The sequence below is a fragment of the Oryctolagus cuniculus genome, chromosome 20 (genome assembly GCF_051225735.1).
Source record: "Oryctolagus cuniculus isolate XC-2025 breed Fujian yellow rabbit chromosome 20, ASM5122573v1, whole genome shotgun sequence".
Lineage (NCBI taxonomy): Eukaryota > Metazoa > Chordata > Mammalia > Lagomorpha > Leporidae > Oryctolagus > Oryctolagus cuniculus.
The window spans coordinates 45,339,300-45,361,893 of NC_142886.1; the positions used below are offsets into that span (position 1 = coordinate 45,339,300).

At 51.1% G+C, this 22,594-nt stretch overlaps 1 protein-coding gene across 3 annotated transcripts in view; it reads left to right on the forward strand.

Annotated features, from left to right (window-relative positions):
• Positions 1-22,594, forward strand: part of AK7 (adenylate kinase 7) — a 64,923-nt gene that overhangs the window by 16,156 nt on the left and 26,173 nt on the right. Inside the window, exons 5-11 of one of the 3 annotated variants that reach the window (XM_070065610.2) lie at positions 2,653-2,763; positions 5,644-5,724; positions 10,365-10,453; positions 15,072-15,162; positions 16,401-16,478; positions 17,916-18,065; positions 21,893-22,021. In XM_070065610.2, the coding sequence (XP_069921711.1) occupies positions 2,653-2,763; positions 5,644-5,724; positions 10,365-10,453; positions 15,072-15,162; positions 16,401-16,478; positions 17,916-18,065; positions 21,893-22,021 (729 nt within the window). The remainder of the gene's footprint in view (positions 1-2,652; positions 2,764-5,643; positions 5,725-10,364; positions 10,454-15,071; positions 15,163-16,400; positions 16,479-17,915; positions 18,066-21,892; positions 22,022-22,594) is intronic. The other 2 variants (XM_089322817.1, XM_089322818.1) reach the window with 2 other exon arrangements.

The window sequence follows — 22,594 nt, forward strand, 5'->3', positions numbered from 1 at the left end:
TTGTGACAAAAATATAGGTTTAGAAAAGTCAAAAAGAGTGCTCCTTCTTTTTAAATTTTTAATTTATTTTCAGTCTATTCAAAAGGCAAAGAGACAGACAGACAGGTAGAGAGAGATCTTCCATCTGCTGGTTCACTCCCCAAATGCCCACATCAGCCCAGGCTGGGCCAGGCTGAAGCCAGGAGCTTGGAACTCAATCCAGGTCTCCTGTGCGGGTGGCCGTCACCGGCTGCTCTCCAGGGCATTAGCAGGAAACTGAAATTAGCAGTGGACCCAGGACCTGAACTCAGGTATTCTAACGTGGGATGTGGGTGTCCCAAGCGGTGTGTTTAACCAAAAGCTTGCCCTAAACGTGCTCTTTCAATACGTCGGGATCAGGAAGCATACCTGATAAGCAGCACTGCTATACCGCCACACACTGCTTAGCAAGAAGGGACCCAGCGTCTCTGGGCAGCGCACTGTGACCTGTGAATTCGAAGCAGGCAGTGCTGTGGGGGCTGCCTCGTCACCCTTGTTCCTGGTCGGTCTGGAGATCGGCTGTGCATCATGGACCTTTGCTATCAGTGTTCGGGCTGTTCCCTTTAATACGTAAATTTCACTTTTAACAGCAACAAATAAAGTACATGTGAAGTCCAGATTTCAGTTCCTGGCGACTGTGTGTCATTTGCTTTCGGGTGAATGGTGAGACATGGTGTTGGCTCAGCCTGCGTTAAATCCATCATCCTGCTTCACGGTAGAGTCATGGCTACCGGCTTTCCTGGACACTCAGCCTCCCTTACCAACTCTCATTGTGAATACCACGCGTGTCGTCCTCCTGCCGGGAGGAACTCTTCAGAGTTCAGGGCACCAAAAATAGTTTATGGAAAATGAAATTAAAAAGCAGTTTACTTTGGTGCAAAACACCATTGACATCCCGGCAGAGGGGTTTTCAAGCCGTTCACGGAACCTGCAAATTCTGAAAGGATTTTGCAAGGATTTCAAGGTTTTTCTGCACCAAAATCAGCTTCTCTTTTAATTTCATTTTCCACAAACTTTTGGTTTTAAAGATTTACTTATTCAAAAGGCAGAGTGACAGACAGAGGAAGAGAGAGAAAGAGGTAGAGTGGGAACTTCCATCCCCTGGTTCACCCACCCCGCGACAGCCTGGGCTATGCCAGGTCGAAGGCAGGAGCCAGGACCTCCCTTCAGGGGGCAGGAACCCAGGACTTGGGCAAGCGCGTGCTGCTGCCCGGGCAGGGGGTGAGTGAACCAGTGGATGAAAGATGCTTCCCTCTCTCTCTCTTTTCTCTCTCTCTCTCTGTCTTTAAAACAAACTGAAAGTAAATATTTTTAAAATTTAAAAATAAAGTGACATAAGAGTTTAAAAACAGGCAAACAAGAAAAAACCCTTCATGGTGTTCGGTCCCTCTTAGAAGAAATCTAAACTCCACGTGACCCGGAAGCCCGGGTAATCTGGCTCCCGCCCACCTCCTCCCCCGCGGCTCCCCCCCCCCCCCCCGCCCCGGGCACCCGGCGTTCGGGGCCTTCTCCCCACCTCTCAGACACCACGCCAGCGGTTGGGCCCCCACCTTAGGGTCCTCATCCTGGGAGTCTTCTGCCCCTGAGATGACTTTCCTGTAAGCTCCGGGCGCACATGCTTGGTGCAGGTTCACTTAGCCCCAGGAGCTGCGCTGGAAAGTCCTGGAGCAGACACTGGGCAGTACAACCCTGCTCGGACACGGACGCCGGGTCTGGGTGCATCCGGCAAGTCTCCCTGGAGCATGGCTCTCGACTTGCTCTTGGATGCCCCCGTGAGTGTGAGCCCCGTTGTTCTGGGTGAGCCCCTCTCTGGGACTGCACGGTGGGGGGGCAGTGGTGGAGACACTGGACGTGACGGGCAGCTCAGTGGGCCGTCAGGACGCACTGTGAGGGCAGGTGTTGTGGTGCAGCAGGCGAAGTCCCTGCTCGCCTTGCTAGCATCCCATACTGGAGTTCCAGTTCGAGCCCCAGCTGCTCCCCTTCTGATCCGGCTCCCTGCTGGTGCACCTGGGAAGTCACTGGAAGACGGCCCGAGTACTTGGGCCCCTGCACCCATGTGGGAGACCAGGATGGAGATCTAGTCTTCTGCCTGGCCCAGACCTGCCCGTTGCTGCCATTTAGGGAATGAGCCAGAGAATGGAAGACCTCTCTCTCTCTCTCTCTCTCTCTCTCTCTCTCTCTTTCTCTCTCTCTCTCTCTCTCTCCCTCCTTCTTCCTCACTTTGCCTTTCAAATGAATAAATAAAACTTTAAAAAGCCAGTGTCGTCCCCATTCCCGGGGTGACCTGGTAGCTCATCTGCCTGTTGAATCGTCTTTAAAGCTCGCCCGTGGACGGTTTTCATGCATGCGATGATGTGATTGGGAGGGAGTGCCAGTGTGGCAGAGGAAACAAATAACAAGATTTAAATTAAAAAAATGAAACTGCAGGCGTCAGGAGAATGAACAAGAAGTGGTTTATTTAGATTTCAAACGTTGGTCAGGTTGAGTCTAAGGATCAGATGTGGCTAGCTGAAGAGGTCTCATCCCTCGGGTGGGCAGTGGCTCCAGGTCCCGCGTGCGCTTCCAGGAAGGCCTCGTGCGGGTTGGAAGCGCACCGGGTCTCTCGCGTCCAGTCTGAGCCCTCTCCTCCTCCAGGACGACGCCGAGGTGCCCTTTACTGAGGAGGATTATCGAAGAAGGAAGCACCACCCGAATTTCCTGGACCACATCAATGCAGAGAAAATGGTTCTCAAGTTTGGAAAAAATGTAAGTGTGGGGCAGGTGCTGGCTGGGACGTCTACACCCCACGTCAGGGTGCCTGTGTTTGGCTTGGGCACACCTTCCTAGGTCATCCTCTGGCTCATGCACACCCTGGGAGGCAGCAGGTGGTGACTCAGGGCCCTGCCACCCACGTGGGAGATCTGAATGAAGCTCACGGCTCCTGGCTTGAGCCTGGCCCTGCCCCGGTTGTTGTGAGTATTTGGGGAGTGAACTAGCAGATGGGAGAGATCTCTCTTTGTCTCTGCCACTCTGCTTTTCCAAATAGGTAAAAATCAATGTTTAAAAGGGAGAAGCGACACCTTTTTAAACAAAGTGAGTCTGGAATCTGGAGCCTTAGAGGAGGGAATTCTTTTTGAGGCCATGGACTCCCCACCTGCACCGGCATTTGCACAGCCCTGGGCAAGCTAACAGTCGCACTCTGCCTTGAGGGGTGCCTGCTCGGCCAGGACTGTCCTCAGCTCAAGTCTTTAAATCTCCGAGCTTAAGTTCCTCCTACCGGCAGCCACAGGTCTCTGAGTTCCACGCTCCCCCTGGTCTGATTGTCCCTAGGGATCCTGGCCCAGACCAGGTCCGCTCAGCTGAGCGCAGGCCCGGCTTATCAGAGTCGATTGGCCCGAAGAGGCAATACATCAGCATTTTCCCTGCTTCCGTAATGCATCTCCTTTCTTTCTTTCTTTCTTTCTTTCTTTCTTTCTTTCTTTCTTTCTTTCTTTTTTTTTTAAAGATTTATTTTATTTATTTGAAAGACAGAGTTACATAGAGAGGTAGAGACAGAGAGAAAGGTCTTCCATCTGCTGGTTCACTCCCCAGTTGGCCGCAATGGCCGGAGCTGCGCTGATCTGAAGCCAGGAGCCAGGAGCTTCTTCTGGGTCTCCCATGCGGGTGCAGGGGCCCAAGGGCTTAGGCCATCTTCTAGTGCTTTCCCAGGCCATAGCAGAGCTGGATTGGAAGAGGAGCGGCCGGGACTAGAACTGGCGCCAATATTGGATGACTGCACTGCAGGTCAGGGCTTTAACCCTCATTTATTTCTTAAACCAGCCCTGGAAAGTTCACACTGAGCTCCTGGTACAAGTACGGAGGCGGAGGCTTCCAGAGGTTACTGTGCTCAAGGTCACAGGGCTAGACTTTCCCCAGCACCGTGCGGAGCTCATCCCAGCCTTCCTCCCAGTGACGCGGGCACCGTGGGGAAGACGTCGGTTGGCAGAGCTCCACCAGCCACCACAAGTGGTGGGGTCGGTTTTATTTTTTATTTCTGACACCGAAACCCTGTCGTTCAACAGTTAACTCTTGACACACCTGTGCCCCTGATTAAGACGTTCCGAGAAGTGCATGCAAACAAGAAGCTGGTCATTCTCCTGTTACTGTGTCAACATACGTGTCTATTATAAAATCATTTTTATGGGCCAGTGCCGCAGCTCACTAGGCTAATCCTCCGCCTTGCGGCGCTGGCACACCAGGTTCTAGTCCCGGTCGGGGCGCCAGATTCTGTCCCGGTTGCCCCTCTTCCAGGCCAGCTCTCTGCTGTGGCCAGGGAGTGCAGTGGAGGATGGCCCAAGTGCTTGGGCCCTGCACCCCATGGGAGACCAGGAGAAGCACCTGGCTCCTGGCTTCGGATCAGCGCGGTGCGCCGGCCGCGGTGGCCATTGGAGGGTGAACCAACGGCAAAGGGAGACCTTTCTCTCTCTCTCTCTCTCACTGTCCACTCTGCCTGTCAAAAAAAAAATCATTTTTATGTCCCCTACCAAAATACATGCAGGGCTCCCAGGCACTGAACGAGAAGTGACTGAGAACTAGCTTCCTGTGTGCATAGCCAGGTGCTGAATGTCTTAGCCGTGGGGCCCTGTGACTCCTCGGTGCCTCCTCCAGACTCCATGAATTGGGAACTGCTCTCATCACCGCCTTCTAGGGATCTGGACCTTACCCAGAACCCTAAACCCACAGGTGCAAGACCAGCAGGGATATTAAACAACAGTTCTAAGACGACACCTAGTGGTCCCAGAGGATAATACAAGAGGGAGTTTAAAGGTCCCCACCTCTGTCCTGCTGTAAAAACCGCATTCACTATAGAAATGCAGTACAAACCCTGTGAGTGTAAACTATTTGAAGGAAGCATGGAATTGGAAATTCGATCCCCTTTTTTGTTAATTAACCTTACCTCGGCTACATCATTAAACCTTTGAGCTTAGACTGAATGAAGGGGCTGGATTAGATGGCCCACATTTCTTCCACTTCCAAATGCTGTAACCACATTATTTTATTAAAATTGATGACTTATTGGTCATTTATGTCCAATTCACTGATTGAAAATGTATGACCTAACAACACTGATTTAAGTGGACAACACTCTAAAAGCAGAAGTGTGATCACGTAGGTATCTTCCCTGTATAAAAACAGTAAACTTGACCTTTAGATGAGTTCCACCTGCTCCACTCCAGATCCAGCTTCCCGCAGTGCCTGGGAGGCAGCGGGTGATGGCCCAAGTACTTGAGTTGCTGCCGCCCACAAGGGAGACTGGGACGGAGCTCCTGGCTCTTGGCCTTGGCCTGGCCCAGCCTCGGCTGCTGCACACATTTGGGGCAGTGAACCAGTGGATGGAAGACCTCTCTCTCTGCTTTTCAAGTGAATAAATAAATCTTTTTTTCAAAGGGAATCCCAGTTAACTTTTACTAGTTGTTAGGCATTCGTGAATGGTGTGGGTGGTGATAAGGGATACATTTGCTATCCTAAGCAATGCTTTAGAAACCTGAAAGAATTCATGAAACTCCCTGCAGTGCCCACTTCAGCTCTAACAGACCCTGGTCCCCTAGGCTTCAGCAGAACACACCAGCAGGACTGCATCAACTTTCCCTGTATTTTCTCTAACAGGTCAAAAAGTTCGCGACCTACGTGGTTGCTGCCGGGCTCCAGTACGGAGTGGAAGGAGGCCTCTTGCACCCTTTTTTTAAGGTCTGTCTAGTCAGTGACCGTGGGTGTAGGCTGGGTGACGGGAGGTCTCACCACGCGGTGGGGTTTCTGTTGCATCCAGCGGTAGCGGGTCAGTGACCACTGGAGAACTTGGACGGCAGCGTCACCACCCACACTCCTTCCCCGTCGTCAACAATCCGTCCACACTCTCGGCATTACTGAGAAAAAGATGGGTCTCCTTTCATTCGTGAGACCGTCACTGGTTGAGTGTCCGTCGTGTCCAAGTCCCAGGACACGGTGTTCTGGCCTCGAGGGAGTGGCGCTCTGGTGAGGTGGGGCAGCAGTCCCTGTCTCACCACAGCAAATGGCCTGCGGCAGCTCGCTGGGCAAGCCAGGAGGCCCCAGAGCTTCCTGGAGGCTCAACATCCAAGGTCACTGGTTTGGCCTCGGGAGAGGCCCCAGCACTGGACGGAGTTGCAATGGCAGGTGCACAGGTAGGGGAAGAGAGTCAGCAATGCTGGGGTCTAACCCCTCCCAAAGGGCAGCTCCCCTGGTGACCCAAAGACCTCCCACTAGGCCCCACCTCTTAAAGGGTTCACCGCCTCCCACAGTGGGGACTCCGTTCCAATGCACGAACCTCTGGGAAGCGCCCTTAAACCGTCTCCAGCCATAGCAGGTGCAGGAGATAACAGACAAGATACTGAGTATTCCAGATGCGGAAACGCGTGTGGCAAACAAGAAAGCGAAGGAGGGTTGAGAGGGCCAGCGGACGTGCTGGGCAGCACTGGCATCTCACGCGCGGGGACTGAGGAGGGCCATTCCTAGAAGTGACATCTGAGCCCAGAGTGGAAGACAGTGAGACAGCCACCCGGTTTCCTTTCTGCAGAAAGATCACGCCAAGTGGTCAAGGCCGTAATTACAGAGAACCGAGCAGAAATGTGCTGGCTGTTGTTCAAGGGACAATAAGAAGTTCTAGGGGGCAGCGCTGTGGCGCAGTAGGTTAATCCTCCGCCAGCGGCACCGGCATCCCCTATGGGCGCCGGTTCTAGACCCGGCTGCTCCACTTCTGATCCAGCTCCCTGCTGTGGCCTGGGAAAGCAGTAGGAGATGGCCCAAGTCCCTGGGCCCCTGCACCTGGGTGGGAGACCTGGCTCCTGGCTCCTGGCTCCTGGCTTCGATTGGCTCAGTTCCAGCCGTTGTGGCCATTTGGGGAGTGCACCAGCGGATGGAAGACCCCCCCCCCTTCTTCTCCTCTCTCTGTGTAACTCTGACTTTCAAATAAATAAATACATATTTTTTTTAAAAAAAGAAAATATATCATAGTGGAGAAAGTACGGAAGTAGGAGAGGGGAAGCTGCAAGGGTTCTTCACAGAGTTCATGGAAAACGTGAGATTAAAAGGGAAGTTCATTCTGGTGCAAAACATTTTTTATATCCGTGCATAATACTCTGCATTTTTCGTGAACGTCCAAAGACCCTTGGTAGATAGGAGAGTAGTCCCCGAGTCCTGGGTAGAAATGGTGCACGAGACAAAGATTGTTTGGATTTTTCATACACTCTGAAGGTAAATCCGTGGGGTTTGTTCAGAGCTTGGGTGGAAGGGCGACTAAAGGAAAGTAGAGGACTTCCAGGATTCTGGTCTAGGCAGCTGAAGCGTGGTGCTGCCAGTTACTGGAAGGAAGAAGACTGGGACTGGAGTGGGTTGGGGCAGCACTTGCCGTGGGAAGCTCTGGAACTGCGTGTCGGCGTTAAGTCTGAGACGACTGAAACCCAGTGCAGGTGCCCAGGAGGTGTTGGACATCACAGTCTGGGGACCAAGGGAGCGGGCAGGACACGGACGCTGTTTAAACCCATGGGACTGGACGACTCCACTGAGGATGAACACGGAGAAGAGAAGAGGTTTGAGGGCTGGCTCTTGGGCCACTCCCCTGCTGGGAGTCAGATGCGGGAGATAATCAAGTGAGAGGAAACCCGAGAATTGACCACTGCACAGGAACAGGCTCCGGAGGGAGTAAGAGGAAGCAGGATGAGTAGCATCCAGAGCGTGTGTTCTGAGGGGTTTTGCTTTAAGTAGGGGACAGAGAAAGAAGGCAGAGATGAAGGAAGAGGTGAAGTCGAAAGAGAGTAGTTGGATTGATTTTGTTTTAAAGATTATTTATTTGAAAGGCAGAGACGTGGGGGGAGGGAGAGAGAGAGAGAGAGAGAGAGAGAGAGAGAGAGAGGTCTCCTATCCGCTGGTTCACTCCCCAAGTGGCCGCAACGGCTGGAGCTATGCCGATCAGGAGCCAGGAGCTTCTTCCAGGTCTCCCACGTGGGTGCAGGGACCCAAGGACTTGGGCCATCTTCTGCTGCTTTCCCAGCCACAGCAGAGAGCTGGATGGGAAGTGGAGCAGCCGGGACTCGAACTGGCGCCCATATGGCATGCCGGCACTGCAGGCACAGCTCTACCCTCTGTGCCACAGCGCCGGCTCCAAGGATTGGTTTTTAACACAAGAATGAAAGGATAAACTGAAGAGAGTGCTTGTCCGCTGTTCTGGGCTGCCCCTAGCCTTCCTGACCACTGAGTACTGCCCTTCACAGTCCTCGGTCCAGGCCCTTTGTCTTCCCCCTCTGCGTTCTTCCTTGGATTGGTCTGTTGGTTCCCATGGCTGGTACCAACCACTCTCAACTTGTGGTCTCCAGCTGAATGCTGTCTCAAGTTTTAGCTCTTTGGGTCCAGCTGCCTGCTCAGCGCCTCACTTGGACTGTGTCTGTGGTCCCCCAGCACCTGCTCCTCCTCCAGGGCCCTGCCTCAGAGAACGGCCCGCCCTCCACCCAGCTGCACACTTGGAATCTAACTGATCCTCCACAGACCCTCCAAGTGCTATGGGAGACCCCCTCAGTGTCCCACTTCTCTCCACTCCCCGCCCTCCAGCTAAACCACCTCTTGCCTGCACACCTGTGGTAGCCTCCATCTCTCCCTTCAGCTCTTCCTCCCCACCATTGCTTCTCCAGGCAACAAAAGCAAATGTAACACTGTTACTTCACTGCTTCAAAACATTTCAGTGGTCCCCTCCCTCTCCCCTCCCTCCCTCCTTCCCCCCTCCCATCTCTCCCTCCCCTCCCTTCCCCCTTTACTCCTTCCTTTCCCTCCCCCTCTCCTTCCTCCCTCCCTCCCTCCTTTCCTTCCCTCCTCTCCCTCCCTCCTCTTTCTCCCTTCCCTCCCCCTCTCTTCTTCCTCCCTCCCTCCTCCTTCTTCCCCTCCCTCCCTCTCTCCTTTCCTCCTCCTTCCTCCTTTCCTCTCTCCTCTCCCTCCCTTCCCTCCCCCTCCCTCCTTTCCTCTCCCTCCTTCCTTCCCTCCCCCTCCCTCCCTCCTTCCCTCCCATCCCTCCCCTCCCTCCCTTCCCTCCCCCTCCTTTCCTCCTTCCTTCCCCCTCCCCCACCCCTCCCTTCTTCCTCCCTCCCTTCCTGCTTCCCTTCCTCCTTTCCTTGCCCCCGCCCCACCTCTGTCCCTCATCCAACACGTGATGCACGGATTTGGCCTCTGTGCTACTCAGTCCCGGGAGACCAGGATCTGCACTCAGGACTGGAGCTTAGGCTCAGGGACTCGTCCCAAGTGGAAGCTGCCAGGCGCTTTCTCCACTGAGCATTTCATCTGAAAGCTGATGGTGGAGGTATTTTTAAATTTAATTTCTTTTTTCTGATACTTAAATATATCCTGATGTGAAGCATTTTCTGTCTGTGTAGATGGCATGCACATGACTACTAAAGATAACTGATAATGTTGCAGATCTATTTTTTTTTTTTTTTTGACAGGCAGAGTGGATAGTGAGAGAGAGACAGAGAGAAAGGTCTTCCTTTTGCCTTTGGTTCACCCTCCAATGGCCGCCACGGCCGGCACGCTGCAACCGGCGCACCGCGCTGATCTGATGGCAGGAGCCAGGTGCTTATCCTGGTCTCCCATGCGGGTGCAGGGCCCAAGCACTTGGGCCATCCTCCACTGCACTCCCGGGCCACAGCAGAGAGCTGGACCGGAAGAGGGGCAACCGGGACAGAATCCGGCGCCCCGACTGGGACTAGAACCCGGTGTGCCGGCGCCACAGGCGGAGGATTAGCCTATTGAGCCGCAGCACCGGCCAAAGATCTATTTTTAAAAATTTATTTATTTGAGAGGCATAGAGACTTACACACAGACACACTGAGAGAGAGATGGGGGACAGGAGAGAGAGGGCTCTCATCTACTGCTTTGCTCCCCAGATGTCCACAGTGGTCGGGGCTGGGCTGAGTCTGAGCCCAGGAGCCAAGAACTCAATGCGGGTCTTCCGCAGTGTGTCAGGGGCCCAGCTACGTGAGCTGTCACCGCGGCCTCCCAAGCAGCACGTTAGCAGGAAGCTGGAACCGGAAGGCCCAGCCAGGACCGAATCCTGGCACTCTGAGGTGGGAGGCAGGTGCCTTAACAGTGTCTTAACGGCTGGACCAATGCCCCCTCCAAAAGTACGGATTTCTTGAAAGAGCGTTTCAGTCCTGAGACCACACCCTGTTTCTCTCCCTAGGATCAGACCCTGGGCTGGTTCACAGCGGGTCTCCCGGAGGTCCTGCCAGCAGGCAGGCAGGTCTTGGGCTCCCTCACCGTGGACCCGCATGGGAGCTCTGACAGCCGTACGCGTTTAACCGGGACAATGATTTTGCCTTTCTTTCCTTCAGCTAGCTTGGCTGGGTGAGCTTCCTGCGATACCGGTGTTTGGGGACGGAACAAATGTCATCCCAACAATTCACGTCCTTGACCTAGCAGGGTAAGCGTTCTCCCAGAAGTAGAGCTTCCCTCCGTTGAGGAGCTAACCCGGATGGAGCATTCACCCTGTGCTAAAGCCCTTGCTCTTCCCAGCAGCCTGTGCAGGGGGCGCCACTGTTTTCATTTTCCACCGGATGAGATACTGCCCGCCCTCTAACAGCTCTGCAGCGTTTCTGATGAAAATTCGGGCTCATCCCGTAGAAGCATCCTCTGCAGGACCGCACGCCCTCCGGTTGCGGAGGATAGCTTGGTGTGTGCGTCCTGGGGATGTGGTCTCACGTTCCTTGTCTCCGATGAGATTGATATGCACAGCCTTGCGGTGCAGACTGTAGAGACCCCAGGACGAGCTCCACACCGAGGCTCCTCTTCCTGCAGTGGGCTTCACGTCCCAGGGTGCACAGGGCTCCCACCCCTTTCTCCTGACTTAAACCCCAGGTCTGTGAGCAGGTTCAGGAGCCCGCCTCCCTGTGTCCCTCCCCCAGGAGGGACGGCGCAGTGCCTGCCCCTCCGTGATATTCTGGATTCCAGTTTCCCACTCACCTGCTTGTCCGCCAGCCATGGATTTAGTCAAGATCCTGGATGGATTTAAACAGTTACCAGGAAACAAATGAAGCTTAAACCTACGGGCCACGCCCACGCGCGGGTCTCTTTCAAGGCCCCGCACTTATTGTACTGTTGTCCTTGAAGAAAGATGTCCTGGATTATGTAAGCTCCACCCCCACAAAGCCCAGGTCTGCTCCAGTGAACGCTAACTCTGGAAGAGTGAAATGACACCGTCTTTCTACAGAGGTTGTACAGCTCACATTGCCAGGGTTTTTTTTTTTTTTTTTAAATAACTTATTTTTAAAGGGAAAGAGAGAGAGAGAGAGAGAGATCTTCCATTTGTTCGTTCACTCCCCAGATGGCTGCAACAGAAAGGGCTGGGCCAAGTTGAAGCCAAGAGCCAGGAACTCTATTCGAATCTCCCACGTGGGTGCAGGGGCCCAAGCACTTGGGACGTCTCCCACTGCTTTCCCAGGCACGTTAACAGGGAGCTGGATTGGAAGTGGAGCAACCAAGACTCAAATGAGCTGCTGGAGCTGCAGGCAGTGGTTTTACCCACTGTGCCACAATGCCAGCCCAGTGTTGTCAAAGAGGGGCTGGTGCTGCCATGTAGTGGGTGGGGCCGCCACCTGCCGTGCCAGCATCCCACGCGGGTGCCAGTCCGAATCCTGGCTGCTCTACTTCCAATCCAGCTCTCTCCTAAGGCCTGGGAAAGCTGTAAAAGAAGGCCCAGGTCCTTGGGCCCCTGCACCAATGTGGGAGACCTGGAAGAAGCTCCAAGCTCCTAGCTTCAGATCAGCGCAGCTCTGGCCATTTTGGCTAATTGGAGAGTGAACTAGTGGATGAAAGACCTCTCTTTCTGCCTCTTCTCTCTCTGTGTAACTCTAACTTTCAAATAAATAAATAAATCTTTTTTAAAAAGAGAGAGATGTCAAAGAGACTTTTACATTACTAAGCCTTAGTCCTAACATCTTAGTCACAAACAGATAAACCAGAGAGTCAAATCACTCCCATTACAGAAGGGTTTGGGGCCCCTTCAAGTCACAATTGTTCCCTAGCGGTTTCTTTGAAGATGGTCCAGTGTTTAACATGGGAAGGAGTCAGAAAGTTGAAATATTCAGAGAAAATAATACAAAATAAACGTGGACTGGGCTTTTGGATTGTTTGCTTTAGTCGCATTTTACTGAAAAGGAAACTAAAACAGGTTTAGAGCTGACAGGCGCCTGGGATGGACTTGTGTTCACTGTTGTTTCTCTGGAACTGCCTAAGTTGTGCCCAGGTCTCTGCTCAGCCTCCCAGCAGCTGTGTGAGTGTGGGGAGGTCACTCACCCTCTCTGTGAGGTCAAGACGGTGGTAGCAGCTGTGGCACGGGTGGTTGGGAGGGCTCAGTATCATTGATTACACTTAGACACCTTGGTGATCATGGCTTAGACACCTTGGTGATCATGGCTTAGACATGGTGATCATGGCTTAGACACGTTGGTGATCATGGCTTAGACACCTTGGTGATCATGGCTTAGACATGGTGATCATGGCTTAGACACCTTGGTGATCATGGCTTAGACACCTTGGTGATCATGGCTTAGACATGGTGATCATGGCTTAGACACCTTGGTGATCATGGCTTAGACATGGTGATCATGGCTTAGACACCTTGGTGATCATGGCTTAGACACAGTGATCATGGCTTAGACACGTTGGTGATCATGGCTTAGACATGGTGATCATGACTTAGACACCTTGGTGATCATGGCTTAGACATGGTGATCATGGCTTAGACATGGTGATCATGGCTTAGACACCTTGGTGATCATGGCTTAGACATGGTGATCATGGCTTAGACATGGTGATCATGGCTTAGACACCTTGGTGATCATGGCTTAGACACCTTGGTGATCATGGCTTAGACACGTTGGTGATCATGGCTTAGACACCTTGGTGATCATGGCTTAGACATGGTGATCATGGCTTAGACATGGTGATCATGGCTTAGACACCTTGGTGATCATGGCTTAGACATGGTGATCATGGCTTAGACATGGTGATCATGGCTTAGACACGTTGGTGATCATGGCTTAGACACGTTGGTGATCATGGATTAGACATGTTGGTGATCATGGCTTAGACACGTTGGTGATCATGGCTTAGACACCTTGGTGATCATGGCTTAGACATGGTGATCATGGCTTAGACATGGTGATCATGGCTTAGACACATTGGTGATCATGGCTTAGACATGGTGATCATGGCTTAGACATGGTGATCATGGCTTAGACACGTTGGTGATCATGGCTTAGACACCTTGGTGATCATGGCTTAGACATGGTGATCATGGCTTAGACACCTTGGTGATCATGGCTTAGACATGGTGATCATGGCTTAGACACCTTGGTGATCATGGCTTAGACACAGTGATCATGGCTTAGACACGTTGGTGATCATGGCTTAGACATGGTGATCATGGCTTAGACACCTTGGTGATCATGGCTTAGACATGGTGATCATGGCTTAGACATGGTGATCATGGCTTAGACACCTTGGTGATCATGGCTTAGACATGGTGATCATGGCTTAGACATGGTGATCATGGCTTAGACACCTTGGTGATCATGGCTTAGACACCTTGGTGATCATGGCTTAGACACGTTGGTGATCATGGCTTAGACACCTTGGTGATCATGGCTTAGACATGGTGATCATGGCTTAGACATGGTGATCATGGCTTAGACACCTTGGTGATCATGGCTTAGACATGGTGATCATGGCTTAGACATGGTGATCATGGCTTAGACACGTTGGTGATCATGGCTTAGACACGTTGGTGATCATGGATTAGACATGTTGGTGATCATGGCTTAGACACGTTGGTGATCATGGCTTAGATGCAGTGATCATGGCTTAGACACCTTGGTGATCAAGGCTTAGACACGTTGGTGATCATGGCTTAGACACCTTGGTGATCATGGCTTAGATGCGGTGATCATGGCTTAGACACGTTGGTGATCAAGGCTTAGACACGTTGGTGATCATGGCTTAGACATGGTGATCATGGCTTAGACACGTTGGTGATCAAGGCTTAGACACGTTGGTGATCATGGCTTAGACATGGTGATCATGGCTTAGACACGTTGCTGACCATGGCTTAGATGCAGTGATCATGGCTTAGACACGTTGGTGATCATGGCTTAGACATGGTGATCATGGCTTAGACACGTTGGTGATCATGGCTTAGACATGGTGATCATGGCTTAGACATGGTGATCATGGCTTAGACATGGTGATCATGGCTTAGACACGTTGGTGATCAAGGCTTAGACACGTTGGTGATCATGGCTTAGACACGTTGGTGATCATGGCTTAGACACGTTGGTGATCATGGATTAGACACGTTGGTGATCATGGCTTAGACACCTTGGTGATCATGGCTTAGACACAGTGATCATGGCTTAGACACATTGGTGATCATGGCTTAGACACATTGGTGATCATGGCTTAGACACAGTGATCATGGCTTAGACACATTGGTGATCATGGCTTAGACACGTTGGTGATCATGGCTTAGACATGTTGGTGATCATGGCTTAGACACGTTGGTGATCATGGCTTCCAAGAAGGAAGTCCTGGGCCCCGCTGCTGTGTTGCTGTATGGCCACAGTGTCTCGGAATCTGAGTCTCACTTTGTAAGACTTCCACCCCAAAGCACCACTGGGACCCTCTGACGAGCCATGGGTGGGCAGAGGCTTCAGAAACTGAAGTCCTGGGGGTCTGTGCCTCCTGGTGGGAGGCAGTGCACTCTGTCAGGGAGGGGGCGAGGCTCAGAGCCAGACGGACGCCCCCTCAAGTGCTGACTCCTGTGCTTCCCTGTAGCCCCTCAGCCTGAGAAATGGCATTTAACCCTTTAGCACCTTCCCCATCTGCGGAGTGCAGATAATAACCCCAACCCTGTCCAAGGTGAGCTAACTCATTAAACCCCCCAGTATGGTGCATGGCCCCTGGGAGTGGCGTTTGGTAAATTCTAGTGTACTCCATCTCTTGCTTTTTTCTCCTCCGGTGATTATTTTCCTGCTCGTCTGCAGAGTGATACAAAACATAATTGACCACGTGCCAAAGATTCACTACCTGGTTGCTGTGGATGAGTCTGTTCACACCCTGGAAGACATAGTCAAGGTACGGTGGTTTCATCCCATAGGCTGACGGCGCTCCTCCCTCCCAGTAGAGTTCTACTATCATGTGCACCTGCCAGCCAAGGGACTCCTGCAATAGAACACCCTCAACACCCACATCTGCTCTCTGTGTTTGCAGCGTATGTGTTGGGAGAGTCCTGCCAGAATGGCCTTGGTCCAGCGTGTGCGTGAAAGGAAACAGGGAAGGAAATAGGGATTGTGGCACCCAGACATGCGCAGATCAGATGCAGGAATTTGAGGATAGGTCTTGAGGTGCTGGGCTCAAAGGGTTCATCTGATTAGGTCACCAGGTCTTCTGACCCTTCCAGGCCTCTGAGGGCTCCCTCTGCCACCCAGGCCGCTCTGGCTAAAGCCGCCACCTGCTAGCCCAGCTGGCCCAGGCAGCACAGCCTTCTCCGGACTTTCCCACGGCCGCTTCCTACTCATCTTGAAGATTCGGCTTGGATCTCTTCCCCTGCATCCTCCCTCACAGGACAGGTGCCTCCCTTCCATACTCCCAGAGCACCTTGGTCCATTCAGGCTGCTCTAGTAGCATGCACAACCTGGGCAGCTTCTACATAATAATAAATTACTGTTCGCGGGTCTGGAGGGTGGTAAGTCCAAGTCCGAGGCGCCGGCTTGTCCAGTGTCTGTTGAAGACCCGCTCTCCGCCTTCCTGGACGTTGCTTTCTTGCCATGTCTTCCCGTGATGGAAGGAGCCTAGGAGTTTTCTTGGGCTTCCTTTTCGAAGAAACTTTGTAAATTGTATTATTTATGTTTATTTTATGTGAAAGGCAGAGAGACAGACAGACAGACAGAGATCTTCCATCTACTGTTTTACTCCCCAGATGTTCACAACAGCCTGGGATGGGCCAGGCTGAAGCCAGGAGCCGGGAACTATGTCCGACTCCATCACACGGAAGGCAGGGACCCAAGTGCTTGACCCACACCTGCCAACTGCAGTGCACATTAGCAGGAAGCTGGAATCGGAGGCAGAGATGGGACAAGAAACCAAGCACTGGGGCCCGTGTTGTGGCGCAGCAGGTTAAGTCACTGCTGTGACTCTGGTGTTGCACATCAGAGCGCCGCTTCCAGTCCCAGCTACTTTGCTTCCAGTCCAGCTTCTTCCCTAATGCTGTATTGTGGGTGTGTGGGTGTGTGTGTGTGTTCAGTTACATTCACATTCATTGGAGAAGTTTATACAAATCCTTACAATTAAACCAAACATCTCTCCCCTACCAGTGCATCAGTAAGAGTACTGGCCCTGGGAAAATCCAGAAACTACCCAAAGAAAACGCTTTCCTAACCAAGGACTTAACAGTGAGTATGTGTGAGGTTGTCTCCCCGGCTCTCTCTCTCTTTTAAAAAGCTGTTTCCTAAAGGCTATGGATTCTGGGGGGGGTTGGAGCCTCAATGCCTGGCTTCCTATCCATCTTCAGCTCCCCCCACCACCAGCATCCTCAGGGGTCCCAGTCACGAGAGTATCTGGAAGCTCCCTGATGAGCAGAGTGCGGTCTGATGCCTCTTGCACCGCCTCCGGCTCCGTCACGGCAAAGCACTTGGCAGGTCCAGTTGCACCGCGCTCTCTGACGCTTGCTTTGCATTTTTATCTAACTTTATTTATTTGCTTATTTGAAAACAGATATACAAACAGAGACAGACACAGCGCTGAACAGAGATCTTACATCCTCTGGTTCACTCCCTAAATGCCCGCAAAGTCAGGAGCCCAGGACTCAACCTGGGCCTCCCACGTGGGTGCCAGGGGCCCAAGAACTTGAGCCATCATGTGCTGCTCTCCAGGGAAACTGGAATTGAAAGCAGAACCAGGGTTTGAACTGCTACACCAAACACTAGACCTTAAACTTGCTCTAGGAAGGAATTATCTTTTTTTTTTTTTTTTTTTTTTTTTTTTTTTTTTTTTGACAGGCAGAGTGGACAGTGAGAGAGAGAGACAGAGAGAAAGGTCTTCCTTTTGCCATTGGTTCACCCTCCAATGGCCGCTGCGGCTGGCGCACCGCGATGATCTGAAGGCAGGAGCCAGGTGCTTCTCCTGGTCTCCCATGGGGTGCAGGGCCCAAGCACTTGGGCCATCCTCCACTGCCCTCCCGGGCCACAGCAGAGAGCTGGCCTGGAAGAGGGGCAACCTGGACAGAATCTGGCGCCCCAACCGGGACTAGAACCTGGTGTTCCAGCGCTGCAGGCAGAGGATTAGCCTATAGAGCTGTGGCGCCGGCCGGATGGAATTATCTTAAAGAATAAATCAAATATAAACACTGTATTGAATATTTTCCCAGAAGGATGGTGTCATTGTTTACCTTGGAGAGCAGAACAGAGTTTGAGATAAGAGGGAATTCCTCCACACTTATTGTTCTTTTGGATTTTGAACCATGGGACTCACGATGCAGACAGGTAGATGCAATAAAACAATATTTTTTTAAAAACTTTATAGTTGGACTTCCTGCCAACGTCTTCCTATTCAAGCTGCTTGTCCAACTGCAACAGGCTGCTTCCTGACCAGGAGTGCTTAGAAGTCTCCTAGTGTCAACACAGGGGCTCTGTAGACACTTAGTGCTGGGTTAATTGACTTTTATTTTTAGTGACTGTCTATTGGGTCTATACAGACATAGAAGTCTGATTACTGCTTTAAAAATCAGCTTATTTATTTGAAAGGCAGTTATTCGTTAATAACCGTAACAATTTGTAGCTGGCAACATGCAGCAAAAAAAGCCGAATGTCTACTTTTCCTTTGTCTCTTAGCAAGAGTGCCTGGACCACCTGCTGGTCCACTTGAGAATGGAAGCTCTGTTCGTGAAGGAGAATTTTAACATCCGCTGGGTCGCCCAGGCAGGGATTGTGGAAAATATCAGTGCTGTCCTCAGAGAGTACAAGCAGAGCAGAGGACTCCTGGTAACTATGACCATTTTCTGTTTAAACTCCTCACTGAAGCAAAGTGAAAGGAATTTACTTTTGAATTTTGATGCAGTTACACAAATGGAAGTGTTTTCTTTTTCAAATGTCCAGTTTCCTAATGTCAAGCTGTTTTCCAAATTTGTCTTAGTCTAACAATCTGTGTGTATATGGTACAGATACTTGTCAACCAAATATTTGAAAGTTTAAAGTTAATATAGATCATTTTATGCAAATTAGGCATGAGAGTCAGGTCAAGAGTGATTGGCACAGAGTTGTCCGCCTAAGGAGAAATGCTGGGTGGCTCCCTGACCTCCAGGTATACATGTGGGGGAGGGTGTGTAGGAGATAGGAGAAGTCTGATTACTACTTAAAGATAAATCAATTAGCTTATTTGTTATCGAAAAGCTGGTCAGCCCCCCACATGCCTGCACCAGGCCACAGCCAGGAGCTGGGAACTCAGCCCAGCACGTGGTGTCAGGACTCACCGGAGCCTTCCTCCCAGAGTCTGCACAAGCAGGAAGCTGGGGTCACGGCAGAACTGGGACTCGCACCCAGGCGCCCCAGTGCGGAACACAGGCACCCCGCCAAGAGGCTCAGCACCTGCCGGGCCAGGGCATTCACTGGTCATTTCAACCATCCCAACGTTTCAAGGCAGTATTCTTTTTATGAAGAATAAACCGGAAGGGAGGGATAAGGAAAGGCACTAGTTGTAACTAGATAGGAATAAGAAGTTCTGGGGTTCTGGTCACAGCAGGGTGGTCATTAGATAATATTAGTGTATTGTTATTTCTCTGTAAACAAACAAATCAGAAGATTGGATTTTGGGTGTTTTCACTACAAAGAAATGTTACATGTTTGAAGAGATAAATATATTTACCCTGAATGGATCTTATGCAATGTATACGTGTACCAAAAATGTACATATGCATATATGTGTATATAAAGAAATACACATATATAGGTATATAAGACATATACATGTACATAAATTCCACGTACAATTTTCATATGTATGTTAAAATTTTTTAAAACACAAAAATTTAAAAAGAATGATAACTTAAATAAAAATTATATATATTGATTATGTATAACGATGTATTGAAATGTATCTACATTATGGAATGGTTAAATCAAGCTCATTAGCATAAGTACTGCCTCTCACTACGTCTCATTAGTGGAGAGGGGTTGGTGGTCTTATCTCCACATTACAGATGAGGAATCTAAGGCTCAGAGACAGCTCCTTCAAGGTCGCACAGCTGTGAGGGACTCAGGCTGGGAGCGTGCAGGCCTGGCGAGAACAGCGCCCTCTAGCTGCAGGGCCTCTACGCCGCCCTCTCTGAAACGGGGTAGATGCAGCACCTTCCCAGATCCTGGGAGGCATTCTAAAGACAGCGGGCCGCCCCGAGAAAGCACTTTGAAAACGCTCAGCCATCGTGACAGTGGTCATACTAATCCTAGTTAGTGGTGTGCACGGGACGGCTCCGAGTGAGCAAGGAGAGAGTGACCATCAAGAATCACATTCTGCTGAAAGGCATCCGGGTTAAGGAGTGAAAGAGGTGAGGGAGGCTGGCGGCAGCTAAGATCCTCACAGTAGCTGGACCTGGAGGTTATCGCAAAGCACACGCCAAAGCCACGCCAGAGGTCAGACAAGTGTTACCCGTGTGAGTCAACGGTACAACCACGCACAGAGCAGAGATATGACCAGACACGTCCATGGGCCGTGTGGTTCCTGATTAGCAAGTCTGGACAAGAACATGATAGGAGAAGTAACTCAAAACTCAACAGCGTTTTTCTGTCACTAGGGCGGGGGTTAGCCATAGCAGTGGCGAACAAGAAGCACTACCCAGGCCAGTGTAGACAGCGTCGTACCAGCAACACAGGCCAGTGTAGACAGCATCATACCAGCAGCATTCCAAGAAAGATGGAGTCTGAGGCCCGGACTTGCCTGCATCCAATTCCTTCGCAAGGCAAAGTTGTCACTGCCGCACACACAGGTGCAGCCACGCCTCCTTGACCCAACGCCGCCAGGCAGTGCACCTGACGCCCCTGGTTCTGATCAGAGCTCATCACCCTCTGTAGGACCCGCCTCCCGGTGTCTCTGTGTCCCAAGGGAGTACACGTTCCTGCCTCGTGGAGTGTTCTGTGTTCAGTGGCAGTCACACTTCTCATTATGAAGCAGGGAAGAAAACTTGGCATTGTGATTCGTGTCTGGATAAGGCGGCCCCTCAGGGAGCTGCCTGGCCCTCACACCTCGGTGAGTGCTCTGGGGCCATCCAGGGCCCCCAGCCTCACCATCGAGACTCCAGACCCGCAGCGTCTGTTTGCACAGCTCCGCTATCCAGAGGGGCCCCTCATTTCGGCAGTCGGCACACAGAGCCGCCGCACCGGGCCTGTCTTCTCACAGCTTTGCTTTCCTGGCTGCTCAGTCAGCAGTGATGCCAATAATAACGCCCTGGCCGAAGTCATGTGACCTTGAGGCATACGAACGCTCCACAAGTGGAACCTGTGTCGTGTGACTTATTGGTTTGTCTTGCAAAAAAAAAAAGCTCCATTTCCTGACAGTGCGGCCCACTTTTTAAAGAAATGAGTGTGATTGATATTTTGATTTCTGTTAGAAATAAACACGTATACTCAGTGGTTGTGGATGCCATGGAACTTCTGTAGTATTCAAGTGAGTTTTTCAGCAGAAGGAAGTGTGTGTGTGTGTCCGTGTGTGTGTGTGTGTGTGTTTAGTTGAATGTATTCTTTAAAATCAGAGAATCTTACAGTTGAGCCTCCCTCCCCGTATCAGCAGGTTCCACATCTGCACATACGATTGTGTAGATAGAAAATGCACAAGTGGGAGGAATCACTATGTTCCTAAAGCAGTACTTATGAAATGCATAAAGTTTGTATATAAACCTTTTGTAAATAAAAGGTTTCTGGGGAAAAAGAACGTGCACAGGGAAAAAATTGCCCATAGTGAACATGTACAGACTTTTTTTTATCATTGTTCCTTCAGCAATATGGAGACAGCCATTTATGTAGCATTTACATTGTATTAAATATTCTAAGTAATCTAAAGATGATTTAAATGTACAGAAAGTCTTTTGAAAGTTAGCAGAAAAATGTGTATTATGACAAAAACTATACATGGATTTTATAAACATTTTGCACCAACATAAACGTATCTGTTTAACTCCACTTTCCACGGGCTTTGGAAAGATGTGTGTGGGTTGTATGCAACTACTTGGCCCTTTTATATGGGAAGGGACTTGAGCGCCTGTGGGTTTGGAATCCTGGGAGGGGGACGGTCCTGGAACCAAGTTCCCCTGGATACCAACTGTGTAAAAATAACACTTCAAGGCCAAGTTCAGTGTAGAAACAACCTTCAGGCAGTTATTGGGTCTCCTGCACCGCGACCAGGCATTCTTGTTTCCTGGCCGTCGTCATGACGGCGCCGGAGCCCCTGCGAAACTGGTAGCAGGCTACGCCGGAGCACGTACTCTTTCGTCCTTTTGAGGTATTCCTGGCACATCTTGTGCGTCACGGCTGCCGTGCCCTGGTCCGTGCGTGGAGCAAATGCTGTAAAAACCTGCCGAGTGAACGCACACGAACCAGAATGTGAACTATGTGCCTAGGGCGCTGACGCGTGCAGGACAATGTGGCAGCCACCAGGATGGCGGGGAGAGGAGGCAGTGGCCCCGGAGTCCTGAGGAAGGAGCCAGAGTCAGCCCCAGGGTCCAGAGGCGTCAAGAAAGGCACACACACGACACGAGCAGCCCTCGAGCCACAGATTGTTCCGAGTTCGCTGTACAAGAATGTTCCTCGTTCCTCTCTTTCAGCCAATCAAGATCTGCATTCTTGGTCCTCCTGCTGTGGGAAAATCCAGTATCGCTGAAGGGCTGTCCAAGTACTACAAACTGCATCACATTAAAATAAAGGATGTCATTTCCGAAGCCATAGCAAAACTGGTAACACTTCTAACTACTTCATTGGGAATTTTTATATTCTGAAAGCGGTTTCCTTAGTCATGTAATAAGCCAGCAACTAATTTCACATGTCAGTCTACAAAGAGATTTGTTACTTTAATTGGATTTTGTTGTTGGCCCAAGTTATGAAAACATGGAGTCCCCCGGGGCTTTCCACTGTGAGAAGGGAGCGTGTTCATGGCTGCCTTTGAAATGGAGTCTGCTTCCAGTTGTTGTCCAGCGGGTACATGGCACTATCTCTGTTGGTTGGAACATTCTTATTTTTATTTATCCATTTTCATGTTATTGGAAAGGCAGAGAGAGAAAGAGATAGACAGACAGACAGGCAGTCAGAGAGACAGGTGGAGAGAGCATCCATCCACTGGTTCACTCTCAAAACGCCTGCAACAGCCAGGGTTAGGTCAGGCCACAGCCAGGGACTCCATCCAGGTCCCCCATGTGGGTGGGAGGGACCCAGGGACTTGAGTCCTCGCCTGCTGTCTCCAGGGTGAAATCAGAGGTGGAGCCAGGACCTGAACCCAGATGCTCCGACATGGACGCAGGCGTCCCAAGCAG